This window comes from Microtus pennsylvanicus, chromosome 17, assembly GCF_037038515.1.
Source record: "Microtus pennsylvanicus isolate mMicPen1 chromosome 17, mMicPen1.hap1, whole genome shotgun sequence".
Lineage (NCBI taxonomy): Eukaryota > Metazoa > Chordata > Mammalia > Rodentia > Cricetidae > Microtus > Microtus pennsylvanicus.
Window position 1 is genome coordinate 7477788 of NC_134595.1, and position 27219 is coordinate 7505006.

Below are 27219 nucleotides of genomic sequence, written 5' to 3' on the forward strand. Positions count from 1 at the left end.
CTAGCTTAGATGAAGCCTTCTCATAGTTTTATTAGTATTATTTTATTTTGCTTTTATGAATAAATTTTTTCTTTTCTTTTCCCTTTTTTTGGAGACAGGGTTTCTCTGTGTAGCTTTGGAGCCTGTCCTGGAACTCATTTTGTAGACCAGGCTGGCCTCAAACTCAGAGAGATCGTCCTGTCTCTGCCTCCTGAGTGCTGGGATTAATGGTGTGTGCCACCACTCCCAGAATGAAAGAAATTTCTACAGGTACCATATTTTGATGTGATAGTTAAAGAAAACAAGGGGTAATATTAGCATACATATTTGCATCAATAATTAAAAGGAACTGTAGCAATACTTTGTATCAGTTTATTTTTACAGATTATAAGATATGCATGGGCCCTCCCCCCACCCAAATTATATGTCAACGGATAGAAAACCCATGCTTTGAAAGCTGGAAGGGCCCTTATAGATCATCCCTGAGACAGGAGTTAGGGCTTGGATTCACCTTTGAGTTCTTGTCCAGTTAGAGCTACATAGCCGTTTTTATGTTCTTCTCTGGTCCATCATGTTATGATCCTTTGATCACAGAGTGAGCCCCTTCTTGCCGAAGAAGAAGAACAAAAGGAGAATGCAGAAGTACAAGGTGCTGCAGTACACAGTCCCCTCCCTACTCAACTCTCAGACCCTGATGACTTCACCGGCCTTGAGACATCCAGCCTCCTACAGCATGGAGATACTGTCCTCCACATCAGTGAGGAAAATGGCATGGAGAACCCCCTGCTGGCCAGCCAGTTCGCGTTCACTCCTCCTGAGCTGGGGGAGAACGATACAGCCCCAGACAAGTCCCATGTTTAGGTCTCTGTCGCAGGGGCAGTGCACAGGAGACTGCTGACAGCATAATGCTTTTGATGGGAAAGGTCAATTCCAAAACAGCACTTCATAGCCAGTGCGCAGCATTAAGTCTGAGTAGATTTTGCTGTCAAAGCTCTTTATGTGTCATAACCACCTTAAAATCAACAGCTAAAAGTCTTCAGTCGTGTGAAGATCATAAAAACAGAGGAATGGGGGGAAAGAGCCATTCCACTGCACATTCTGAACACCTTGCTTTGAGCAGTTAAGAATATATACTATTACAGACAGTTGAGAGTATATACTATTACAGACAGTTGAGAGTATATACTATTACAGACAGTTGAGAGTATATACTATTACAGACAGTTGAGAGTATATACTATTACAGACAGTTGAGAGTATATACTATTACAGACAGTTGAGAGTATATACTATTACAGACAGTTGAGAGTATATAACATTACAGACAGTTGAGAGTATATACTGTTGCTTCCCTCATAAGACCACTGACTATATGTTCTAAAGAGGAATGCAATCTTTTAAGATACTCACATTATACATTTCCTGAAAATGTTTATTTTTGTAGTTTCAAAAATTTTACATTATGTGGCTATATGCATTGCAACTCACATAAAAACAACCAACAAGAAAAATAATTAGATTGGAGACACTAAATTACAAACCTGGCAGTTATTTTTTGTTTTGGTCAACAATATATCTAGAAATTAAAGGAACAAAACACTATTTTTTAGAGCTGTGGAATTTTCAAAATTTATTTTTAACTGTCCTTTTCACTAAATGCTATAAATTAAAATTCTAATGCCACAGACCATTTCATATCACATTAGGAATTCTCAGATATGATCCTGAATTAATGACATAGACAGCTATACAATTATAAAAAGCTAAATGTAAATAGCAGTGCTTGAAAGAGATGGTATTCCTACATCTAGCTTCAACTACATACAGCAGTATCTAAATTGGATCTATTGGTAAAGGGGATTATATTTCCTTACAGTTCCTGTGCCTGCCCCTGAGGGCATATTTTCATACATTAAAGTTAAGTTGTTAGAATTAGATCGGAAAATAATTTTTCTCAGTAGTCTAATAGTCTATGATCCTTAAGAGATCTCAGTTAATGAGGAAAAATACAGAGTGATCAATTTCTTCATAGACTCAGACAGCTTGTATATATCACAAATAGGGCTTTAACTTGAAGTGCAGTTACTTCAAAAAATAAAATAAAAATTGGAAGGCTTGTGAGGCCAGTACTTAGTAGATTATTAAAGGGCTGGGCATCGTGCAGTTCATAAATGGTCTTCAAAAGTTTAGTCGTTTACATTAAAGAAATGTTACATAACTACTAAGCATTGAAAGAAATACATACCTACACTGGTATGGGTGTGTGTGTGTGTGTGTGTGTGTGTGTGTGTGTGTGTTAGTCTTCAAATAGAGGGTAAACAGAGTTTGTGTGGAGATGAGTTTAAAATATATTCTATATGCTCAAATGTTGACTATGTTGGCTATGAAATGTACACTTATAAAAAGAGGAGACCTATCAATCCAACAAGTCATAAAAAAAAATGATTTTTACGTTAGAATTGTTTATTAAATAAGCATAGTTTATATTGTGATTTATAAAATCAAATATATTTTGGGACTATGGCCCCATTCACAAAGATGATAAAGGTATCTATAAATGAATTAGAATAAAATTTAAAATCCCCCAGTTGAGAAAATCAAGGTGGTATCACCTCCGGAAATAAGTATGGGAAATCAAGGAGATAAATGGACCTCTTTTATGTGCTCTAACATCTTCACATCGTTTATACTTAATGCTGAGTTCATCCCTAAGTGCAGAAGCCAACATGCAAGTGGTTTTCTGGTTCTAAACTGATGTATTTTGCCTGTTAAAAACTATGCTGCTCAATTAGCATTAGAGGCCTTATGTCTGGTATGTACAAGTGTCTGAGTTATGTGCGTCTATGTGCTTTGTTCCGGTTTTGGGATTCTTGAGTCAAAATCTCTATAATCATGTCAGATATTTAAGAAGTGTAGGGGTCAATGAATTGTTAAATACTCAGTAATAACCCTAAATACCTTTATATATTTCAAATGTGCTGGGCTGTTTGAGGAATGATTTTACTGGTCTGTCTATCTTTTAACCTGACTTCTTCTCTGTCATGTATGGAAGTCTGTTAGAAATTTTTTAATAAGCTAAGTAGTGTTTTATCTTGAAAAAACAAAAAGACTTGTCCACTCTGAGAAATAGGGACTTACAGAGTGGAAATGCTCTCTCTCGTGTTGGGCTTCTGAAATTTTGCAGATGTGTGCATCTATACCATTTATGGTGTCCTTAAACGTGTTGAATGTAATGTGTTGAATGTTTATGTGTGGTGACTAAAGTATCTATATGTATGTGCATAAGACTGTCACAAGATGTATTCTCAGGAATACTATTACCTGGAGTTTGAAGGAACAACTTAAAAAAAAACAGTTAGGGAAGAGAAGAAACAAGTTTGAGTTAATTGACAATCTTTACAATATTCAAAATGTGACTAAGCACTAATTATCACTTATGATCAACATAATATTAGTAAAATAGATTTATTTCTTAATATATGCTGCTTAATCATATTTATTTCATTCAGAGGAAGGATAAAACAGGCACTCACTTTCACCAGGTATTAAAAAATGACATTCAATGAAGATTGGTCCTTTGGAAAGTGACTTTATAGAGAGATGTTGGAATAAAAATATATCATCCATGATAGTGGGTAGAGATGTATACTATTCAGATTAAAGCAATTTAAATCCTGGATACAGATTCTTCTAGAACAAACACTTTATTTTCATTTTCAGCATTCACTGCTTTCTATAACTCTATTAAATTACTTGATTCTTCTGACAATGAAAGTGAGTTACTGAGTGCCTTGGGATAAGTCACTGAGAGCTACAGTGTCAAAGGGCACAACTGGGCACATGGCAGTGCTGGAGGCAAAGGATGCTTCGCATTGAGCCTCCATGAGTAACTTAAGAGAAGATGGCATCTCTCTTTTAACATCTGGGGTTTTTTTAGTCAGTTGAAAAAGTTTCTCCATTTTGCTGCCCACCTCCTAGAGTTCCTGAGGAAATAAGAGTATATGTACAGAGATCTATAGGGAAGAAAGGGTTGTAGAATTATAGTCTAAAACACAAATTAAATACCTTCCTTGGGTTACACAGGATACTTTACCAGAGTCCCACTGTTCCTCTGTGACCTCACACTTCCAATTCATGGCCTTGTGTCTCGGCAGGGAGTAAAATGTCCCACTCCCTCATTTACTTTTGTGAGTCTCAACTGCAGCATTTCAGAAGCAAACTCTGATTTGACACTCAGGAGAATAAAAACAAGTTGAGGGCAGAATGTACTTGGAAAAGTTTATGATAAATTTACTTATATTATTTAAGGATCATTTAGGATCATAAATCTATGTACCTCCATAATATTTTAATAGTCACTGTGACCATGGGATTAAAGTCCTTTATTAGCCATTTTTGTAGGTAATAACAAAGGATTGACTACACAGCCAACTTCCCTCAGATAGCTATAAAGTCTGTTAGGAATACTGAATGACCAAAGAGCATGGAAAAATGCATATGAATAAATACTGAGATGTTTATGAAAGATATTTATGAAAGCTATTGACTTCTGTGTTTGAATATGCACATATAATAAAATAAATCTAAAAGTATTCAATGTTCTCCAATTTCATTTCTCTCCTTTGGGAATGGGTTAGCTCATTCAGGATCATTTTTGAAGATTTGGAATGTGCCTTCTTTATTCATCTCTTGTTCTTCATACCCGCACTCTATGCCTGGCCTAACATCACCAATCAGTCCCCTCCACTTCTATATACAATTGATATCCACCTACAGGCACTTCCCATCCCCCACCTTTCAAAATACAGCGCAATGTAGGAATGGAAGACAGGTAACCAATTTAACTTCACTGCCCAGATTATGACCTGCTGGAATTCTGGTAGTCCGTGTCAGAACATTAAAGATTTGATTGGCCTCTGTCTGTGGCAATAGAAACCATGGCATCTAAATTAGCATCAGCTATGTTTTGAATAAAATTATAAGGTACTCTATCCTTGTCTTTTAGAAATTCCTCTTGTCGAAGCCATGATTATCTTCATATGGCCTCATATTTCTTCCTGACCCAGACTCTGGACACATTTGGCAGTAGGACACTTACCCCTTTCAAGAATTACGGCCGAATAATAACCAACTGTATCAAATCTGTCTACTCCAGAGTAAGTAGGGCCACGGAAGCCTAAGAAATTCCTACACCCAGCAGCCACCTGTTCTCACCACCTTGACCAGGGAACATCACGGAAGAGGGAAGCAAAGGGCTGTAGGAGCTGGAGGGTGGGGAGTGCTATAAAATGCTGGCTGCGGGGTGTGACGGGACTGCTTCAATTCCGAGTGCACAAGCAACTGTGGCTACCTGCACAAAACCTGCAGACACACATACATAATTAACAGGAGAAGGATTAATTAGGAAGAAAAGGCTCAGCACGAGTTGAAAGGGTGTACGAGCAGGTAACCGAGGCTATGATCACAATATAAGATATACATGTAAGCAATAGTAAAAAAAAAATACATTTTGAAAACAAATTCCTACATTGTAGGCGGTAGTCTAGCTGATGGGCCCGTTGCCTTCTTGTACTATACTCAATAAACTGTTTTTCCTTACAAAACGGAGAAGCTATTCTACTGAGACGAAAGTTCCAAGACCGGAGGCAAAAGGCCCGCCCCTCGCCACCCATCTGACAGCCCCGCCCCCAGGAGGAGGCGGGACTTCCTCGCCGCAGGACCGCTGCTTCCGGCAGAGTCCGGAAGAGAGTGCGGGGTGGCAAGGGGCGGAGCCAGTGCGGCGCGCCCAATCGGGACGAAGTCTTCGCTGGCCCGGGCTCTCGTGGGCTCACTCGCTCTAGGGAACCGGCACCATGGCGTCGGGCTGCAAGATCGGCCCGTCCATCCTCAACAGCGACCTGGCCAACCTGGGGGCCGAGTGCCTGCGCATGCTGGACTCGGGGGCCGACTACCTGCACCTGGATGTAATGGACGGGTAACTCCGCGGGGCTCGGGGCGGGCCGGCCGCGCGGGTCGCGTCGCTGCACCTCAGCGAGCGCCTGTTGGGTGCACGGCGCCCCTTTGCGACGGGCGGCCTCCCGGGTCGCTCTGCTGAGGGCACCGAGCCGGCCCGGGCTGCCTTCGGGGCCCGGGCCCCAGTCCTTCCCCACCCCAGTAACCAGTGACCCTAGGACCCGGAAGCCACCTTCAGTAGTCAGGGCATTTCTTTCAGAAGCCGGCAGGGAAACTGAGGCTCGCTGCGACCGGCACGACTTGTCCAAACTCAGATACCTAGCCCGCGACCGGGCTGCCAGACAGACTCGTCCACGCTTGCGAGCTTGACACCTGTATGTGATCCCTAAGTTCGACCACTTGCTGACTTGTTTTAGACAAGCCGCTTCAGCCCTCACTGAGGTTCGGTTGTAGTGTTTGGAAAATGGAAGTATTATTGATAATAGAACGCTTCCGCGTCTTTGGAAAAATGAAATGAGCAAGTCCAGGGCCTGACGTGTAACAGATTCTCTACAGTTGTTAGTCGTATCGAATAACCTTTCGAAGTCTGATTTTTCTGTCTATTTTCTCTTCAGGCACCCTGCTCTTCAGGGAGGTCAGATTTTTGTAAGTAATTTTGAAGCATTGTAGTTTTAGCTTTATCATGCTCAGAATCAGGGTCCAAGTTTCCTAAGTCGGTTATAAAGTGAGAAATAAACCTAGACCCAAAGGAGGCCGTAAGACTTGCTCAAGATTACAGATTGTGACAGACTTGGAACATGAGTCTTCTTGGCTTTCACTAGCATTTCCCACAGGAAGTTCCGCATTGAATGATAAAAGCCTTGGGTTGAGATAGAGAAATAAATTTATTTCAGATACTCAAACTCTGTTTGCCCTCAGTCACATCGGCAAATATGTGTTATTTCCAAGAGGTTAGTCAGGTTTTTTTTTTTTTTTCTTAATGGGGTGGAACTGGGGGTTGCTGTTCTTTTTTTTTTTTTTTTCCAGAAAAGGTATATGTAACATCGAACTAGCCTTAATCTCTGAATCTTGCCTCAGCTTCCCAAATGCTAGGATTGCAGGCTTGGGCCATCACACTGAGATGGACCTTTTTAATATCACTGGCTACTCTGTAGCAGGTTTTTCTCCTTTTGCTCTCTGGTTAAATCTCTTATTTTCTCTTAACACGCACTGAAAGAGGTCCCCTGAACCAAGTGTGTAACATAAAGATTGTGGCTATGTTTTTGGTGCCTGAGAAAACTCAGGGGTCTGGGCATGGGTCCGGCTGCAGGTGCAGCTCTGAGCCTGCTTATACAGAATGAATGAATGGAGAACACTCCTTTTCAGTTTGCTAATAGGAATATTGAATAGTAGTACTTAGAAGTACATGACTTTCTGGTCTAGTACTTTCTTTTAAACCTTCTTTTAAAACTTCTTTTATTTTTTAAAATTATAATATAATTACATTGTTTCTCCCTTTTCCTCCCACTAAACCCTCTCATATACTACCTCCTTGCTCTCTTTCAAATCCTTGGCCTCTTTTTAAATTAATTGTTATTACACACACACACACACACACACACTCTAAATATGTAACTGTGACCTGCTCATCTGTATGTTACTTGTGTGTACATTTTAGAGCTGGCCGTTTGTTATTGTGTAAGAATGTGTCTCCTGTTCTCAGCATTCCTTAGTTATCTAGTTCTTTGTATAGGGCTAGGAACCTGGGGGCGGATGAGGTACTTTTTGAGGTTAATGTTTGTCAATGAAGAGTGAGGTACAGTGCCATGTTTCATAGCCAAAAAAAGAAGGTGGAACCAAAATCAAGGCAATGTACCTATGTCTCAGAAGTACTTTCTGTGCGGCCTGAACTTCTACAGAACCCTGAAGGAATTTTCTGTACTTAGTAATTACAAGTTTTAGTTAGTAATCTTCGAGTAGTAATTTATATTTGTATTATTTTCTCTCCTGATGTCTGTCTCTTGCTCACCTTGGTATCTGTGTGCATCCATGTTATCATTGCTTAGTAATAGCAGGAAGCATTGCTAGGAATAATTACCTTTGCCCCTCCCAGCAACCCCCCCCCCCCCCCCATGGCAGACATGAGTTTAGTAAATAACGCAAGAAAGCAGACTTTTTTTAAAAAAATTGTTCTACTCTTGCTGGGAAGCACTGGCTTGGGAAACCTAAATTCTTCATGTACAATTTTTATGCCTTTTAATCTTTACCAACTTTTTTTTCCTTGAGTAAAAGCTGTTTCTACTCATTTGCAAAAGAGGAAACCAATTTAGAGAAGTAGAGCTTCTCTCCCATCGTCCTGCCTGAGCAGACAAAACCTGAAGGACCTGGTGTCGGCCACCTCATTTGCCACGTGGTGCAGTGTTTCCAGGGCAACAGTACAAAAATGAGCCGTGGGCTCCCTTTACAAAGGTGGTCGGCCTCAGAATAAGTCCTTCTCTTTCCCACTTCACCCCCCACCCCAGTTTTCTACCTGCTTAAAACTGAATTTATCTAGAAAGTAAAAAACTGGGCTGGGAAACACTAGGTGGCCAGACACAAGTATGGTTCAATATCTAAAACAAAGGGCAGATTTATTTTCTGCAAAAACATTTTGAGGAAAACACAAAACACATCATGACAGGATGGTGGCTGGAACGGGCTGATCCCAACCACGGAAGCAGAGCAAATATCTACATCTAAACTAGTCTTCAGGATTTTAAATTGGGGAGATTTCACATGAATACTGAATTTCTGACTTGGTGTCAGAGCTTTGGCATCCATATTGTGTTTTCTGATATGGCCATGATGGGCTTGAGTTGTGCGAGGCAAGCACCTTTAACCAGTCCTACATTTCCTTGTGCCTTGTGCCTTACCCCCTTCCAGCCCGTCTCATCTGCTCAGTTTTGCTTTTTAACTTTGTCAACTGCAACTGGCTAGTGACTCTATGATACCTGATTCACAGGTAGATTGTTTTCTGGTTCCAGTCTTGGTACATTTTGTACCGACCTTAATTCTCTTACCGGCTTGTTTGTTGATTTGTCTGCAGTAGACTGCATTCCAGTTATCACTAAGTGAAGTAGGTATAGCACTGGTGAAGAGAGGAAGCTTGTGTTCCTGTGTTACAACTGCTCTACCGGAATCCCAGCAAGCCCCTGGTTAAGGATTGCATTCAAGGAGGGAAATGTCAGAGTAGAATCGATATAAAGTTGACTTTTCTGGTGAATTCCTTTTCTTTAGAGTGAATTCATTTAGAATTTTCTAGTCTGGTAAGAGATCTTTGAGGCATTTGATAAAAAGTCATGATCTTGGGTCTTTGGAACCTCAGGAGCCCTCATGAAGAAGCTGTAAATCTCTTGATAGTTGGTGGTGTCAGGCAATTTCAAGATACTTGGTTTCATGCCTGTGTTTCTGTCCTTGTTGGTTATGGCTTAGCAAACAAGCCTTTAGTTTTTTTTTGTGAGAATATTGATGCATTTTGTGCTCCTGGTAAAGATAGTGAACCCAGTTCATTGAATTAGCACCAGGAACACAAACACAAATTGCTCACATAAGTTGAGAGTGGTTTTTATACGTTACATTTGTGTTTCTCAAGTAAGTTTGTACTTATTTGCTTCTCAGCCTGTCTTTTGTCACTATATTTGTTTTCTTAATAAATAAGACATAAACTGAGCAGACTTAATTTCAAGGCCACACGGTAAATTAAAAGAACAGTATATGCAATTAAAGACTTTGTGTGAAGTTGTAGAATACTCCATAGGGATTGCTGCCAGCTTACCTGACCCTTATTTCTACTGTAAGTAACTTAAGTGTGTCATCGAGCTCTGATAGCGACTGTCCTTAGGCAGGCAGTAGAATAATGTTCTAGATACTAGAAATGGAACCGCCAAGGATCCGTCGGTTAGAGAACTCATCCACGCGGGTCCATTTGTCCTGCTCAGGACTGTCCTGCATGTGAGTTCCTGTCCTCTCCCAGGACTGCTGTTCTAGCTGTTATTGTCCTGGCAGGTGAATGCCAAGACTAAGACTGGACTTTGTAGTGTGTGGTAACTCCTGCCACCTGCACTCACTGATTGTGTGGCACGGGGCTGCATTCCCTCACCTGTAAAATACAGGTGCTACCTGCCTCACAGGGTTGCCAGATTTAAAGTTTAGTGAATGGGAAGTATTTAGAACTTATACCTAGACTGTAAGTTTTTTATGAGCACTTACCCTGCCTGTCATCTAAACTTGCAGCTTTAACCACAGCTTACTCTCTTTTACCCCCCTCCCCCGTATCTAATCATTGTTGACAGAAACTCTTAGTTTTGCCTGTCTTTTTTTTTTAAAACCAATTCTTAATATTAATACCTCTGCTGGTTTGACTGAAAATAGTCTCCATAGACTATCATAGAGAGTGGCATTTTTGAAGGTGTTGCCTTGTTGGGGGAAGTGTAATACAGGGTTTGAGGTTTCAGAAGGTCAAGCCAGGCTCAGTGGCACTCTTTCTTCCTGCTGCGTGCTAATCCAGAGGTAGAACTATGAGCTCCTTCTCCAGCACCACGTCTGCCTCCATGCCTCCATGCTAATAATGGGCTCAACCTCTGCACCTGCAGGGCAGCCCCAATTATGTGTTCTCCTTTAAAAGAGTTGCTGTGGTCATGGTGTCTCTTCACAATGATAAACCTAACTAAGACAATACCTCTTCCTTCCTTCTTGCAACTTATTGCTAAGTCTATCTTCATGCTTCATTGTATGTATTTTATTACTTGCTTCTTGCCCTATTATCCCACTTGATATTTATAGTGCAATAAACTCCAAACACCTGCATTCAGCATTGGACACCCTTAATCTGATAGAACCCATGCCTGCTTTGATCAACAGCCTTTCTCCCTTTGACCTAAACTTGCTTATTTCTGCCTTCACTTGTGTTTCAGCTATTTCTGATGCTATACATTCAACATTCCGTAAGTCCTTTGATCTTCTAATGTAGAATGCTCCTGGGATACTTACTTTTATTTTAATCTTTTGCCATTTTCTTTCTTCACATTGCTGTGCACATTATTGTTTAGATTTTCTCAAAGCCCAGGTTTCAGGAAGTAGCACTGTAGTCTATTTCTTGCTAATAATGTAGCAGTTGAATATGAGTGCCCTTCCATGTGCTTTTTCTGAGAATTCACCTTCTTCCACCCCATGGCTCTGTTTGGGAAGAGCTTCCTAGGCTGGGCTGGCAGGTAGAGAGCAGGAAGGGTACAAGTTGAGCTTCTCTCGTCTAAAATGCTTGTGGCCAGAATTGTCTCAGATTTGGGGTTTTATTTGGATTTTGGAATATTTATGTGTGCTTTGTAAGTTACTTTGGGGATGGGACACAGGTCTAAGTTCATGAAATTCATATATGTCTTGTGAACCTTTTTTGTACAGTTCTCTTTATCAGGGTAGCTTGAACTCCTGATCCTCTTCTACCTCTCAGGTGTCGGGATTACCATGAGCACCATCACACCAATTTACCATCTGGTGTGTTGTGGCATCATATTGTGTGGGATTACCATGAGCACCATCACACCAATTTACCATCTGGTGTGTTGTGGCATCATATTGTGTGGGATTACCATGAGCACCATCACACCAATTTACCATCTTGTGTGTTGTGGCATCATATTGTGTGGGATTACCATGAGCACCATCACACCAATTTACCATCTTGTGTGTTGTGGCATCATATTGTGTGGGATTACCATGAGCACCATCACACCAATTTACCATCTTGTGTGTTGTGGCATCATATTGTGTGGGATTACCATGAGCACCATCACACCAATTTACCATCTGGTGTGTTGTGGCATCATATTGTATGGGATTACCATGAGCACCATCACACCAATTTACCATCTGGTGTGTTGTGGCATCATATTGTGTGGGATTACCATGAGCACCATCACACCAATTTACCATCTGGTGTGTTGTGGCATCATATTGTGTGGGATTACCATGAGCACCATCACACCAATTTACCATCTTGTGTGTTGTGGCATCATATTGTGTGGGATTACCATGAGCACCATCACACCAATTTACCATCTGGTGTGTTGTGGCATCATATTGTGTGGGATTACCATGAGCACCATCACACCAATTTACCATCTGGTGTGTTGTGGCATCATATTGTGTGGGATTACCATGAGCACCATCACACCAATTTACCATCTGGTGTGTTGTGGCATCATATTGTGTGGGATTACCATGAGCACCATCACACCAATTTACCATCTTGTGTGTTGTGGCATCATATTGTGTGGGATTACCATGAGCACCATCACACCAATTTACCATCTGGTGTGTTGTGGCATCATATTGTGTGGGATTACCATGAGCACCATCACACCAATTTACCATCTGGTGTGTTGTGGCATCATATTGTGTGGGATTACCATGAGCACCATCACACCAATTTACCATCTGGTGTGTTGTGGCATCATATTGTGTGGGATTACCATGAGCACCATCACACCAATTTACCATCTGGTGTGTTGTGGCATCATATTGTGTGGGATTACCATGAGCACCATCACACCAATTTACCATCTGGTGTGTTGTGGCATCATATTGTGTGGGATTACCATGAGCACCATCACACCAATTTACCATCTTGTGTGTTGTGGCATCATATTGTGTGGGATTACCATGAGCACCATCACACCAATTTACCATCTTGTGTGTTGTGGCATCATATTGTGTGGGATTACCATGAGCACCATCACACCAATTTACCATCTGGTGTGTTGTGGCATCATATTGGTGCTCAAAAAGTCCCCAGTTTTCTAGGATTTCAGATTAGGACTGCTTAGCCTGAGCTTTTTATGTTCTAGACTCTACAATGGCATATGTCACTTAAACTCACAGACCGTTGACGAGACTTATCACAGGGGCTGTCTTGGGTGTACAGGCAGCTGGGGGGTGCTCGGTTGGCTTCCTACTGATAACTGTCCTGCAGCTGAGGGTCTATTGAGTTGTTAACACTCATTCCTCTATTGCTAATGAGATTGGGTTAGATGAGTGAAGGGAGTGTATGAGACTGTAGAGGCTTTGCCTATTCTTTAAAAAACACAGGACTTGCTGCACCCAGTACAGGATGACCTACATGAGGGAAAGTGGTTTCCTAAAGATTTAAATGAGCAGGTAACAATAGAAGGTGAACTAAGAAGGTTGAAGGTGCTTTTGGTTGGTGGCAGGCTGACTTAATTCTGTTCCACAGATTACTAACTGACTTATTTCAGGATGTCAGTTATAATGTTCCTGAAATAGAATGTAAACAGTATTTATTTTATTAGTCGTAAGTATGGGGAACAATACAATATCTGGGGTGAACTATGCTCTCAATGTACTACTAGCTCTGATACACATCAAGTTATTTTTTTCCAGCACAGCTTTATAAAATTGCTTTTTTAAGTCTTTGCCTTGCAAGAATTTTCTATTAATTAAATTTAGTCATTTATTTTACATCCCAATCACTTTCCCCTCCCTCTCCTCCCTTCAACACCTTTCTCCCCGCACCACAGTCTACTCCTCCTCTCTTTCTGTTCAGAAAGGGGCAGGCCTCCCATGGGTATCAATCAACAAAGTGTGTCTTATCAAGTTTCTGTAGGACTAAGCTCTTACTGTTTTCAAGCTGGGAAAGACAGACCAATATGAGGAGTAGGTTCCTAAAAGTCACCCAACGCATTGGGGACAGCCCCTGCCCTACTGCTGTGAGTTCCACAAGTAGTCCAGGCTGCACAACTGTCACACCTATGCACAGGGCCTAGGTCAGTCACATGCAGGCGTCCTAGCTGTCAGTCCAGATTCCATGAGCTCCTTACCCCAAATCCACCCACAAGATCTCTTCTATTTCCCTGTCCCACTCCTTGAGCCCTCATTACCTAGCCTCTCTGGGGCTGTGGATTGTAGTCTCGTTATCCTTTGCTTTGCTTTGCTTTATATCTTCTATCCACTTGTGAGTGAGTACACACGATGTTTGTTCTTCTGTGTCTGGACCCAGGATGCTGGTTTTTTTTTCTAGTTTCATCCATTTGCCTTCAATTTTTTTGATGTCATTGTTTTTAACAGCTGAGTAGTGTTCCATTGTATAAATGTCCCATGTTTTCTTTATCCATTCTTCAGTTGAGGGACATCTTACTGTTTCCAGGCTCTTGCTATGACAAAGCTGCTGTGAACATAGTCGAGCAAGTGTGCTTTGGGCTGACTGAGCTAATATGTCATAGCAGTTTTATTTGTAATACCAAGCTATTTTTTAATGGCTATTGTTTAAAGGGTTTAAATAAATTGTCATTCAGTGTTGTGTGATTGAAGTGAATTAGAGGCAGGCTGAGGTCTGTATTAGAATCTCTTAATAATTAGTGTGTCACCTGAGCAAGTCAGAAATTCTTTGTCATCTTTCCATTTCTGCTTGCCATGACTCATGAGTTATAGTCTTGTCATTATGAAGATATATGAGACAGCACACATTAATTGTAAGCCCGATCTTACCTGGTTACTTTTGCCTAATTTTGTCTAATATTAAAAATGTTAAGAATTATATGGAAAAAAATTGCCATCCCAAACATTCCTTTGTTTCTTTCTCAGAAAGCATATTGATAAATGCAGAAATGAAATTGAAAATGTTCTCAGAGTAAGATTTATTTGTTTGTTTTGTAGGCATTTTGTTCCCAACATCACTTTTGGTCACCCTGTGGTTGAAAGTCTTCGAAAGCAGCTAGGACAGGACCCTTTCTTTGGTAAGTGGGTTGCTAAACATTTAAAACTGATTACATTGCTTAAATAAAGGAAACAGAGGTTGGTTGATCAAGTTCATCTTGCGCCCTTCTCCTGTTATTTCCTGTGCTGGGCCTTCATTAGCTTGCTCTTAGCAATCCACACCCTTTCCCTTCCCTTCCACCGTGAACCTGATTCTACCTGGAAAAGCTCTTCTGCTGAGGGCCTCATTGACGGTCCTCAGTCATTTGTCCTCTCCTCAGAGAGGACTTTCTAAGCAACTGGTCCAAACTAACTTTAAACACTTTTCATTCTGTTCTTAGAACTGACTATAATATGGTCCATGAAGGGAGAGCTAGAACTCAACTCGTGATTTGCTTTATGATTTATTTATAAATATATGTTTATTATTTACATATTATTTATAATATATAACTTATTTATTTGGGTGTTTTGCCTGCGTGTATATGTGTGTGTGGTACCCTCAGAGGCCAGAAGAGAGCATTGGATTCCCTGTAATTGGAGTTAGAGAGGGTGTGAGCCACCGTGTGGGTGCTGGGAAAGAACCGAGGTCCTCTGGAAGAGCAGCTCATTAACTGACGACTCTTCTCTCCATCCCCAGCTTTCTTCAGGCTAAGCAGACATTACATTTGTATGACTAGTAGTTGAATTTATCATTCAGCTAAGTGTTCCAGCACCCAGTTTATTTCTTTCAAATATGGTCTTTTCAAAGATAAGCTTCATTTCATGGAATAATAAATATAAAGCGTTTTTGTTTCTTTTGCAGGGGGTTGGTTTTTGTTTTTGTTTATAGATCTCTCCAACCCAGAAGCTATTTGAACTGAAATAGAATCAAGCTTATAATATTTTATGTAACTTGTATAATTAAGGAAAACTTGTTTTTTTGCCAGTAGAACATTTTATAAAATACTCTAGCTGAAATGTTCAGGTGATAGTTCTAAAACCCATATTTAACTATTTATATTAAAATAAAAATTTGTTTCTCATTCGCAGTAGGCATATTGGAAGTCCGCAGTAGCCATGTGTGTCTGTTGACTGTTGTCAGTAGAGAGCTACGGGCACAGCCTCTAGCAAGTGTGTCCAGCCTTTTGACATGCAACAAGTCACTGTCAACTACAAAGTTCATACCTGAGAACCACACAGTTGAGTTACAAAAACTAAACAGAACCAAACATATGAAGTAAGCTTATGGTTTTGTGTTGGCCTTAGCCATCCCTCAGCTTATTCAGGCTGCACCTGGACATCCCTGGGAAAGGATTCATCCATTTTCAGAGGCTCAAAAGAATGTGTATTATTGCCTCATGTCTACCAACATATTCATCTTTTTAAATTTTATGTACTTAAATATAATCTTGATTATATTTAAAACTTAAAAAAGTTTTGGGGGAAGGGAGTTTTTAAAAGTAAGTTTCTTCTTGAATCTGCTTGTATTGCGTACATGACTTTTTAAAATTAAATCTGTTATCTTGATTATGAGAAATGATGAACTAAATCTCACTGCTCCCACATACGGTTACCACACATCCCAATGCTCTCTTTCTCATATATTTTTTTCACTGGTTTTTCCTTTCTCTTTTATTTTGACTCGTGTTCTCATTTCTCACTGTTTCCTATATCTTCTATCATCAATCTTTTATTCTTATAATACCACTGCCAGCACCTTATACAATCTACTGTTTCATCCTGGATTTAGACAGACATGTATGATGTATACATGTATATAAATTTGCTACTTAATATTTTAGAAAATTTGTTCAAAATAAGGATGAATAAACTGTGTTAATACTTGGAGTCTGAGGCTTTTTTTTTCTTCTATAGTTTAACAGTTTGATTTTGTTGGATTTTGGTTGTGTGACAGTTGATGCATGACTGGATTTTAAGAAGTAGACCAGGGCTAGAGAGATGGTTCAGCAGTTAAGAGCACTTCTGCTCTACAGAGGATCAGGGCACCTACAGCAGGTGTCTCACAGCCTTCTGTAACTCCGTCTTCAGGCTTCTGTGCGTACCTGTACTTATGTGCTAATATCCACACAGAGAGACATATACATAATTAAAAGTAAGATCCTTAAAGATAACTAAATAGGTCGTCTGTTGTTGTCTATATAACCTCTAAGATAACTAAATAGGTCATGTGTCGTTGTCTATATAACCTCTAAGGTTTTGGGGTCTTGTTGGTGGAACTTAGATCAGAACTTGAACCTTGCACATGCCAATTTGAACCACAGCCTTTTACTGTTTTAAAAAATCTTTAAAATTTTTATATGTGTTTGTGTGCGCACATGTGTGTGGGTATGCACATGGTACAGTGACACGGTGCACTTGTGGAGGGAGGTCAAAGAAGAGCTTTCTGAAGTCATTGTCTACCTTCCCCTCAGAGGCAGGGAGGGTCTGTCTTACTGCACACTCCACTCACCTTCTCTCTCTACCTCCCATCTCATCATGAGAGCAGGGACTGTGCATGGGACCATATTGCTCTATCAGCTTTCCACTTGTATCCACTATGCCATCTCCCTAGCCTCCCTAAGTTCCCCTGGTTGACTTAGAACTTACTCTGTATCCCAAGCAGGACTTGAGCTTTTAATCCTCCTGTCTTAGCCACTGAAGATGCTTATGTTACAGGTCTGTACCATCTGACCCTGTTATTTTGAAAGCTCTGACCTATGCAGTCTTAGTTTTGAGTACAAAAACCAGCTAAGAAATAAACTAACAAGAAAAGTCTTTATTATCTAAGGTAGTGGTCTGTATTGTAGGGAACCGTAGAAACCCTCTTTAGCTCCTTTATGAGGTACAGCTATTTTTGTAATACTGTAACCGTCTCTCTAGCCCTGGTCTACTTCACTGTCCACACTGGTGCTGCACATCAGTGGTGAGTTCGTTTCTTGGTGTCCTAACCAGGTCAGTGATGCAGTGACATTGGATTCCTTCTGTAGTGACTGTACTTCATTGCTGTGTGCATACATACAGTGTGCATCTTTGGTGAAGCAGTGTAGAATATTTATCTTAATAAGTTTGTCTTTGAATAATGTCTTGTTGATTGTCACGTTACAGAGTAAGAAGAACAAAGCACTTCTGCTGCAGGGTGTGGCGATGCTTTTGACTTGGTGACGTTTCTTGGGCCAGACAACTTGCACCATTACATGAACTAAACTGGCTGCTTTTTCCGAACACCAGTTTTTTCTTGGGAAAAAACAAAAATGACAGCTAAACTGCTTGTTTTAGAAAGTTGACTGTTTTACAGACTTTCTTTTTAACTAACAAATTAAATTTGTCACTTGAAAGAGAATACCTTGTGTTTGTTACCAAAGAGCTTGTAAGAAGAAACTGTGGTATTAGGAAGCTGCTGTGTTCTGTTTGCAGCCTCACCTAGAGATAGATGCTCCTCATTATATCACGGCTTTGTTCTCACAAACGCATGGTAGAATGAGACATCATAAGTCAAAAGTGCATTTAATATGACTAACCTCTAACACATCATAGTTATGCCTTGGCTATTTGAAATGTGCCCAGAGTACTTGGATTTTTATCACCTGTATCTAGAAGACACTTCCCATACACAGTACAATTTTGTGGGGGAGGAAGGATCTCATATAACTCAGGCTGCCCTTGAACTCTTGATCCTCCTGATTCTACCTCCAAAGTAGTACAGGATCATGTACAAGACTGTGCCTAATGTAGAGTCGGGCTTATTAAACTTCCTCCAGTCTTGACTCCTTATTCCCTGAGAAATTTTTACACAGCCCTTGGTATACAGATATATAAAATAAGCATATAAATCATATTTATTACTAGTAATAGGGTATACAGTAGTTTATTTTAAAAAGATTTTTGGTGTGCATATGATTTCACCATTTATTAAAGATTAATGCAAACTTGTATACTACAAAGATGTGCTTGTTTTTAAATAAAGATTATCTTATCTAGATATTTGCTACTATAGGATATAGCATCATTAATGATTGTCTTACACATATCTGTGTTAAAAGCATAACTTATAATTAGTCTCTGTGACCTTTTCTGACTGTAATACTTGCAACAGTGTGAGCTGATACGCGAAGGAGGCACTTATGACTTGTCCACTTGTCACCATCATTGCACTTGTACTGTGCTACTGATAGCAGGTAAACAACAGGGGTCATCAAGATAACCAGAGGATAAACCTGTTTGTTACGTAGGCTTGACAGCCTCACTTGTAACCTTTCTTCCCATTGTGGAAAGAAAATCAGCCTCCCAGCAGTGTCCTCTGACTCCACATGCACACACACAATAATAATAATAATAATAATAATAATAATAATAATAATAATCAGACTCCCAGCAGTGTCCTCTGACTCCACATGCACACACAATAATAATAATAATAATAATGGACTCCCAGCAGTGTCCTCTGACTCCACATGCACACACAATAATAATAATAATAATAATAATAATAATAATAATAATAATAATAATAGACTCCCAGCAGTGTCCTCTGACTCCACATGCACACAGTTGTACTCACACATATGTCATGCATACACACACACAATAATAATAATGATTTTATAGAAATAAAGTCAGTCATAAACACTGTGGTACCTGGACATTGGATGTGACCACTTCAGCCAGCTGCCAGGTTGTGAACAGGCAGTAGAACTCAGTGTGTGTGCAGCAGAAAGATGACCCAATGAGAAGGCTGGTGTAGGCTACACAGTGTAAAACTTACCAAGTATTTTTTTTCTGGAACTTTTCTGTTAATTATTTTTAGATCACAGTTGACACCAGAAAACTTGCAAAATGAAGCTACACAAAGTAAACTGCAAAAAGCAGAACTTCTGTACTTTCTCTTAGTATTTCATGTGCTAATCAGTACTTAGAAAGGTCTAATGCATATAACAACTGCACAGCTAGCCAATATCAGACAGAGAGTGCTAGATTCTCTCTGAGGACTGCTGATCTTATGTAAAGTTTTTTACCTATTAACATGTTTTTGTTAGTTTAGAAATGTATACAGTAATGCTGGTATATAAAGGAGTTATTGTCTTAACTCCTTTCCAAGCTTTTGACTTTTATAATCTTAGTTAAATGTATGTGTGATGACCAAAAACCAAACCAAACAAACAAACAAACAAACAAAAAAACCCTGTAGACTGACTTCATCTTATGAGCTGGATGTTCCTCTCAGTAATGAACAGGAGATGTCTTTCCTTCCCAGATATGCACATGATGGTGTCTAGGCCGGAACAGTGGGTAAAGCCAATGGCCGTGGCAGGTGCCAATCAATATACCTTTCATCTTGAGGCAACTGAGAACCCAGGGGCTTTGATTAAAGACATCCGGGAGAATGGGATGAAGGTAAGTCGATGGTAGGAGTCATATTTTATACCAGTGCTTGTCAAAGATTGAAAGATAGGTGGGGGAAAATGACAGGGAAGCGACTGGATGTGGGCAGCTGGAATCCAGTATTAAAGTATAAAATGTTTGTAAGGTATTATTCCACTTATGTTTCTGAAGGTCACTACCCTGGAATCATTCACATTTAATGGCTATGTCATCTTTAAAAAGCAAACAAAAATAATGCTTAGGACCCTATCTGGCTTGAGTGTGTCACTGAGAGAGGGAGTAGATACACAGGGTCAATCCCTGAAAAAGAAGCTATTTGTAATCGATACCCACTGGCAAGGAGAAAATCAGTTTTTTACAGTGGAGTTTTACTGGGTCTACTAGCTATACTCTAAGGTAGGCACAATCCCCAGGAGTAATTGGCCAATGCCAAAAGAACTCCATGTTTTTGTTTTTTTGGGAGGGTTTATCTCTTTTTTATTCGTTTGTTTGATTTTTGTTTTTGTGTATATTTGCATGTTTGGTTTGGTTTTTCGAAACAGAGTTTCTTGGTGTAGCTCTCTAAACCAGACTGGCCTCAAACTTAGAGATCCACCTGCTTCTGTCTCCTGAGTGCTGGGATTAAAAAATTAAATTTAAAAAATGTGTATTTAAAATATACATGTGCCACCACTGTGGCCAGGCACGTTTTTGGGTTATTTTTTTGTTGTTGTTTGTTTTTGGTTTTTTTTTTTAGCAAAAGCAGGAGAGACTATAAAGGTGGGGAGGAACTGGGAGGAGTTGAGGGCATGATCAAAATATATTGTAAGAAAAGTATTTTTGGGGTTAAAAATCAAAAAAGGAAAATAAGTCCAATTTAAACACTGATGTCATGCTCTGAATAATTTGCATACTCTCTTTTGTAATTTGATTTAAAAAAACAAACTTGGTGACTGTAATCCAGTAGGGAAATGATGTGTTATAGCATTTGTCTGTTGCAGGTCGGCCTTGCCATTAAACCAGGAACGACAGTTGAATATTTGGCCCCATGGGCTAATCAAATAGATATGGCCTTGGTAATGACGGTAGAACCTGGGTTCGGAGGCCAGAAGTTCATGGAGGATATGATGCCAAAGGTAAAGAATATTCTGTTCTGGGGTTAGGCTTCTATTATAAATGTGTATTCAGTAGACATAATTGTATCACATGTCATTGAGACATGCCTGATTTGGAGATGAGGGAACCAATACTGTTCAGATACTGTAATACACTATGATAGGTTTTAAAATAAAATCTAATATTTTAACTATATTGCAAAATTTTAAAACTTACTTTTATGACCTAGGGTCACTTGAGAGTTTTTATTAGAGTCTTTGCAAAGCTATTACAAATTGAATGTCATTTGCTACATTACTTTTATAAACATAATCTGCTTTAGTCTATGTTATGTATGTGCTAAGCTTGTGTCAGCGGTGACGCTTTGTGAGGTTGGTTGCTTTCCCCTGCCTGTCCACTGTAGGAGTCACTGTTTCTTCGTGTATGTCTAGGTTCACTGGTTGAGGACCCAGTTCCCAACTCTGGATATAGAGGTCGATGGTGGAGTAGGTCCTGACACTGTTCAGAAGTGTGCGGAGGTGAGACTGCCCCTCAACTGTGATTGCTCCTGGAGAGCAATCTGTGGGACAGGCTTGTCGCCAAAGAATTGCTCAAGTGGATGCTTTTCTTGGGAAAATATTTTTGGTTCAAATGTAGGATTAGGAAAGTAAAGAACAAGAGAGTTTCTAAATACATAAATTGTTAAATAGTAAACTCTGGTCTCCAGAAAGAGTGTGTTGAATGTTGTTAACCCGTCACAAAACCATTAAGTTCTTTAAAAAGATACATTCTTGACTGAAGAAAAATAGAGAAATTTAACTGGCCTAATCATGCTGCTCTTAAGAATTTAAAAGTCTTAGCTACCTGTTTGTGTCTTATAAGAAATGACTAGATCTATTTCTGTTGAAAATCAAGGCCTAGTTCCCATTTGCCAAACTAAGCCTGTTTTGTCTAGGGAGCTACCCTACTTAGTTCTGTTCCTGGTTGTCACAAGGTGGCAGCCCTGAGAACTGCAGGTCACATGGTCACTAGTTGGCAGCCCTTCCTGGAGAACTGCAGGTGATTATAAGTCTCATGGTTCATTTTTATTCTGCCAAATACAAACCATCGAAAGCTTGGCAGTTACTGAGAATGCAGACACAGGAAAGACAGGAGGAATGTGAATTGTCAAGTTCCAGGCCAGCATGGGTTACGTGACAAGACCCTAGCTTTAAAAAAAAAAAAAAAAGAAGTCAGTGATAAGTATTTTGAAGATGACTGGACAGATGGTCACTGAGCACATTAGCTATTAGTTCCTATTAAGTCCTGCGGTGCTAGTCCAGCTCAAATTAAGAGACATTTTAATCAATAGTCCTATAGATTCTAAAGAATGATACTGGAAATAGCCGCTCTACTATCAGTGACTGGGTCTCACTGAAAAAATTTCCTCAGCATATGATTTTCCAGCTTCTAACAGTGAATTACACAACAGAATGGGTTTCCCTCAACTCAGATCCCATGCCCAGAGCTGTATTTTGAGTTATCTCATTTGAGCTTTTTAGGGTGTTCCCCTTACCCCCCATTTCTTTGCCTCCACATTAAAAATGTCATCCATGGAGAATTTCCTAAAGCATTGTAAGCCATGCTGGAGTCTAAGAAAGCATAAAGACACATTTTTACATTCTTTCTGACACAAAATGACAAGGCACCGATGTTCCCAGTGTTTTGTGGATAGCTTCTCATTTCACATTGACTCCCTTCAGACTTCCTAGAAACAAACAGCTACAATGTCTACAGGCCTTAGTGTCTGGGGTCATTGGTATGTGTTAGGAAAAGCCTAAATGGAACTGAGGATCTAAAAGTTCAAAGCTCTAAGTATTGGCAACAGTACTGTGTGCATCTTAGGACTAATTAACCCACTAGTTCAGTGACTTGGGAGACATTTACAAATAATTGTGTGGCCTTATTTATAAACATTTTCCCTTCATAACTCAGTGAATTAGAGTGCTGCAGTCAGCTTCTGGGAAAGCACTGGCAGAGCCAAGGGTGGACAGGCTACTCCAGGACTTCTGTATTGGCTTCTTCCACGCTAACATAGCTGTGTGCTTCTTGCAGGCAGGAGCTAACATGATTGTGTCTGGCAGTGCCATCATGAGGAGTGACGACCCCAGATCTGTAATCAACTTACTAAGAAATGTCTGTTCAGAAGCTGCCCAGAAACGTTCTCTTGATCGATGAAGTCACAGGAGCCCAGTTTCTGCTCATGAAATCTTTTTTACTGGAAAAGAGAAATATTAACTACCAGATCACATTGAATCGAATCGAAGCAGTGCTGCATTCCAGTGATTAAAATCAATTGTGCAGGATGTTCAAGAGGTTAGAAATAACTACCTTTTTAGTGATGCCATTTAGAGATTAGCATGATGAAATATTCATGTTTATATTGGGAAATGATTTTTGTAAAGAGTGAAAATATGGTTTTATGATTACAGACAGAAATGTGTCTTAGTGCCTAAAGAGGAAAATTAGCTACTATGAAAACCATTTTTCTGTATTTTTAAAAAGAATATTCTGTTATCTCCCCAGTTTATTCCTAAAGCAAATGACATCATATTTTCTGTTTCGCGTCATTTGTGGTTTGTTATATGCCTGAGAATATGGATGGAATGGGGAAATCAGAAGCTTTGGTGGGGTGGCATGCCATGGTCTGGCACCTGAAACATTTTTACTTTTTAATCTTACACTTGGTTTATTAAAAACTATAAAAATAATTTTTGAAGCCTAGGGTTTCTGATATGTAAGCACAGACTTTATCAAGGTATTTTCTTTTTCACAGCACATTATCCACTAATTTCTCCCTGCTCCTGGTTCTCACTCAACCCCCATTAGGGCTATGAAATAATACATGGTGATGGCTCTGAGCAGAAAGGAACAATATAGTCTCTCTTGGGAGCTCCACTGGGTTGAATCCAGGTTGGCCCCATTCTAGCTCACCCAACTTATTTTTCACTACCAACTCATATATGTTGAATGTGTTGAGAATTAAAAGCATAACATGATATTGTAAAGTTTATAGTTCTACTCGTAGACTGTAGGGGATGTGTATGTTTTGTAAGTTATTAAGCACTTTGGTTGTGCTTAATTAACTCTTAGATTGTCTATAATTGTGAGGCAGGTATTTCTTAGGCTGGTACATAGAAAAGGTTCAGTAAGAAGGCCTTCTGGTATGTCCTACTGCTCTGACTACAAATAGCTCCCAAGAGGTGAGTTAGAAACAAGAAACGTTCTTTGGTTTTTTGTTTTTAGTGTAACTGTACCCTCCAGCAGAGTCAGAGTGAGCCAAGGATACTCTGGAACTAGAGATGTGACCCGGAGGATGTACATATAAAGAAAGAAGTAGGCTAAGAGAAGACAGGATACAGACTTCATCTATGAACTAAGTATTAATAATAAATACTTAGTGTTCCCAGTTACCAAGGGACTGGAAATACATATTGGCAACTTCACACTTAACTCTTGAATATGACAAGAACACAACCAGTATCAGTAAATATCTTAAGGCTACTATTGATAAATAAGGTTTTAAAAAATAAGAATACTGACAAACATAGGCATGAAACAGATTGCTGGGGCTTTTTCCTGCCCTCTAAGGTAAAGTTTATTAATACTTGTTTTTATTTTTGGCTTAGGAAAAGTTTGTACCATTAGTAATAATATTTAATCAAATCACACAGTACAAGGCATATAGAAATAACTTTAATTAAAAAACTATGTAGAAGATTATAATATCAGTCATGACAAAGATTTGAATTTTTTTGCTGGGACAACTTGTATTTTTCTGGCTTTTGTTATCTTTTTCTTTAAAAATAAATGTACAGTAAAACTATAACAAAAGTTTGTAAGTATTGAATTTGAAAGGTTCCCCTACCCCCTTTTTGCAGGGACCAGTTTAATTTCTGATCCTCAACAAAATCTTCAGTATCTAATCCCACAGACACTAAGCCCAGTGGCCAGATTTTCAGTACTATGGGAACTACAAATTGAATCACTTTTCTTTTTATAACAAAAAGTGGTGGATACAAATTGTCCTTAACTTTCATCTAGAAAAAAATGGTATTATAGCTCTGGAAAGAATTTTCTTTAATGTACACTCTTCAGTATTCTATATTAAAGTCTTAGTCTTTGAAAAACTTGAATTCTTGATCTAGGATCCTATTAAGAGTAGATATTTGAGTTAAGCTATTGCAAAGAGAAACCAATTTAAAGTTTCTAGCTGTACATTAGCTAGAGTTACAACCATATTATGATTTGTATGCTGTTTTGCATTTTAAATTGCTGTCTTGAAGAGGTACATAAAGCAAATAAAACAGAGTGAATTTTCAAAGATAATAGTTTAAAAATGTATCAATATATTAAACTCTTAAGTTGCTTCTCTTAATTCTGTTAGGAGTAAGCAGAAAGTCTGTGGTTAGTTCAAGAGAGAACAATGATTTCAAATAAATGAATATTGTATTATCTGATATAAGAATTTCCATAAATAACTTATATTGGTTAAACAGCTTTTAGAATAAAAGAAAAAAACAACTCCCCCTCCATAGTCCAAACTTTCAGATGTCTGTTTCAGTCCACACCTGTGCTCGATATTCATGGCAACTGACACTGCATAGAGTAGTTGGTCACGCAGTCTCAAGACTAGGTGTGTGTGTGTATTTGTGTGTTCTGTATACACAATAGTATATTCTCATATATTATTGAGGCAATTTTAATGAACTGCCATGAGAGTAGAAGCAAAGAGTAGTCGTTATTTGATGCAAATCAACTGTGTTGTTAAGGCGGGGCTCTTACCTTAACAGTTACCCCATAGTATGATTTGGCATCAAATTGCAGCAATTAATAGCTTAGTGCTTGTGATCTGTATTATTGACAAACACAAGTTACTAGCATCTGTGTAGGTGAAAAGCTATCTACTTCTGTGATTCAGGAAGGAGAAAAAAGCTTCTCTGGCCTGGTTCATGAACAGTGGAAGATGGATACATGCAACACATCCTCCTTTTCTGGAATCGTGACTAGAGGAAGTGGAAGATCCACAAGAGGGTTTAGGTTTTTTTCCCTCTTTTCCTTTCAGTTACATAGTTTTCTTAATATATTCTCTGTCACCTATTTCTTTTAACATTAGTAACTCCTATACCAAAGGTTTTATACTCTTCCATCCCATCTAACTGCATTTTTGGAGGGTGGCCATTCTCTGGTGTAGTGCTACAGAAGACTTCCTTGCAGATGGCTGTGCTCGCCCCGTCAGTCTGATCCCTTCTTTCATCTTGGCATAATAAGGCTGCTGTATCCTCATCCTTCAACGGAAAGGCTCGTCGCTCCCACCACAAAGACTGAAAGGGGAAACATTTTCAGTTAAGTTTCACCTAATTTGATTATTTGTTAAGGAATTTGTAATGTCAGTTTTTATAATTATTCTTTGAGCATCTAAGTTCAGGTTTTTGTTTCCTCTTCATGTCAAAGTGGAATATACTGAGAATTTCTTGACTTTAAGGAATTATTTCTTTACTAGGAAAAGCAAGTACTGCCACAGAACCCTTTCAGGGTGTCTTCCCTTTGCTGTACTCCATTTCTGTCTCATTGTTATCACAGATACACACTAGCTGTTTCTGCAACTTGCATATTAATCTGTCCATTCTTGATCTAGTTATTTTTCAAAACTTTATGGGGATAGATGTGTGAGCTTTGTGTAGTTCTGGGATATACTCTTGTAAAGTAGGAGCTGGATTTGTGTGGATCAAGTGAAACCCTTTGCGAGAAGCAAAGAAACAGAGCTGGGCTTACTGTGCCCCATGTGCCGGTCTCCAGTGTTCAGCTTTGTTCTGGAAGGAAAGTGCAGTGGAATCCCCATTCTCTAACAGGTAAGTATGTCGACAGGTGGCAGTTGTTACTGATATGCTATGCCCAAAAATTAAAAATACAAAAAATTGCTAATATAATGGAACTAGGGTACTCCACTATGTACCTTCATGGACATGCTAGACTGAATGTCTCACTGAGTTTGATATGTAATAAAACAATGTACAATAAATTCCTACGCATAAGTGAGATGAAGTTAAAAGGTAATTAAAAACAATATAATCATATAACCTAGGCTTA

The 27219-nt window shown here is 39.3% G+C and overlaps 3 protein-coding genes across 20 annotated transcripts in view; 2 read left to right on the top strand and 1 right to left on the bottom strand.

The window, feature by feature from the left end:
- Unc80 (unc-80 subunit of NALCN channel complex) overlaps positions 1-4576 on the top strand; it is a 173199-nt gene extending 168623 nt beyond the window's left edge. For all 8 annotated transcript variants that reach the window (XM_075951959.1, XM_075951963.1, XM_075951960.1 and 5 more), the window contains one exon: positions 574-4576. In XM_075951959.1, coding sequence (XP_075808074.1) covers positions 574-840 — 267 coding nt within the window. In that variant the 3' untranslated portion in view covers positions 841-4576. The remainder of the gene's footprint in view (positions 1-573) is intronic.
- Positions 4577-5754: 1178 nt separating this feature from the next.
- Positions 5755-26291, top strand: Rpe (ribulose-5-phosphate-3-epimerase). Of its 4 annotated transcripts, none has more exons than XM_075951384.1 (7): positions 5755-5942; positions 6546-6580; positions 14617-14696; positions 19889-20028; positions 20997-21131; positions 21543-21629; positions 23185-25554. In XM_075951384.1, exons 1-7 carry the CDS (start codon positions 5832-5834, stop codon positions 23305-23307), a joined length of 711 nt encoding a protein of 236 aa, XP_075807499.1. In that variant the 5' UTR covers positions 5755-5831; the 3' UTR covers positions 23308-25554. The 4 variants fall into 4 exon arrangements, with proteins under 4 accessions (XP_075807499.1, XP_075807498.1, XP_075807496.1 ...); XM_075951383.1 differs by having other exon boundaries at positions 5756-5942; positions 6546-6576; positions 23185-25630; XM_075951381.1 differs by lacking the exon at positions 6546-6580 and having other exon boundaries at positions 5757-5953; positions 23185-26291.
- Kansl1l (KAT8 regulatory NSL complex subunit 1 like) overlaps positions 25577-27219 on the bottom strand; it is an 86474-nt gene continuing 84831 nt past the window's right edge. For 7 of the 8 annotated variants that reach the window (XM_075951377.1, XM_075951379.1, XM_075951378.1 and 4 more), the window contains one exon: positions 25577-26453. In XM_075951377.1, coding sequence (XP_075807492.1) covers positions 26223-26453 — 231 coding nt within the window. In that variant the 3' untranslated portion in view covers positions 25577-26222. The remainder of the gene's footprint in view (positions 26454-27219) is intronic. The other variant, XM_075951380.1, reaches the window with a different exon arrangement.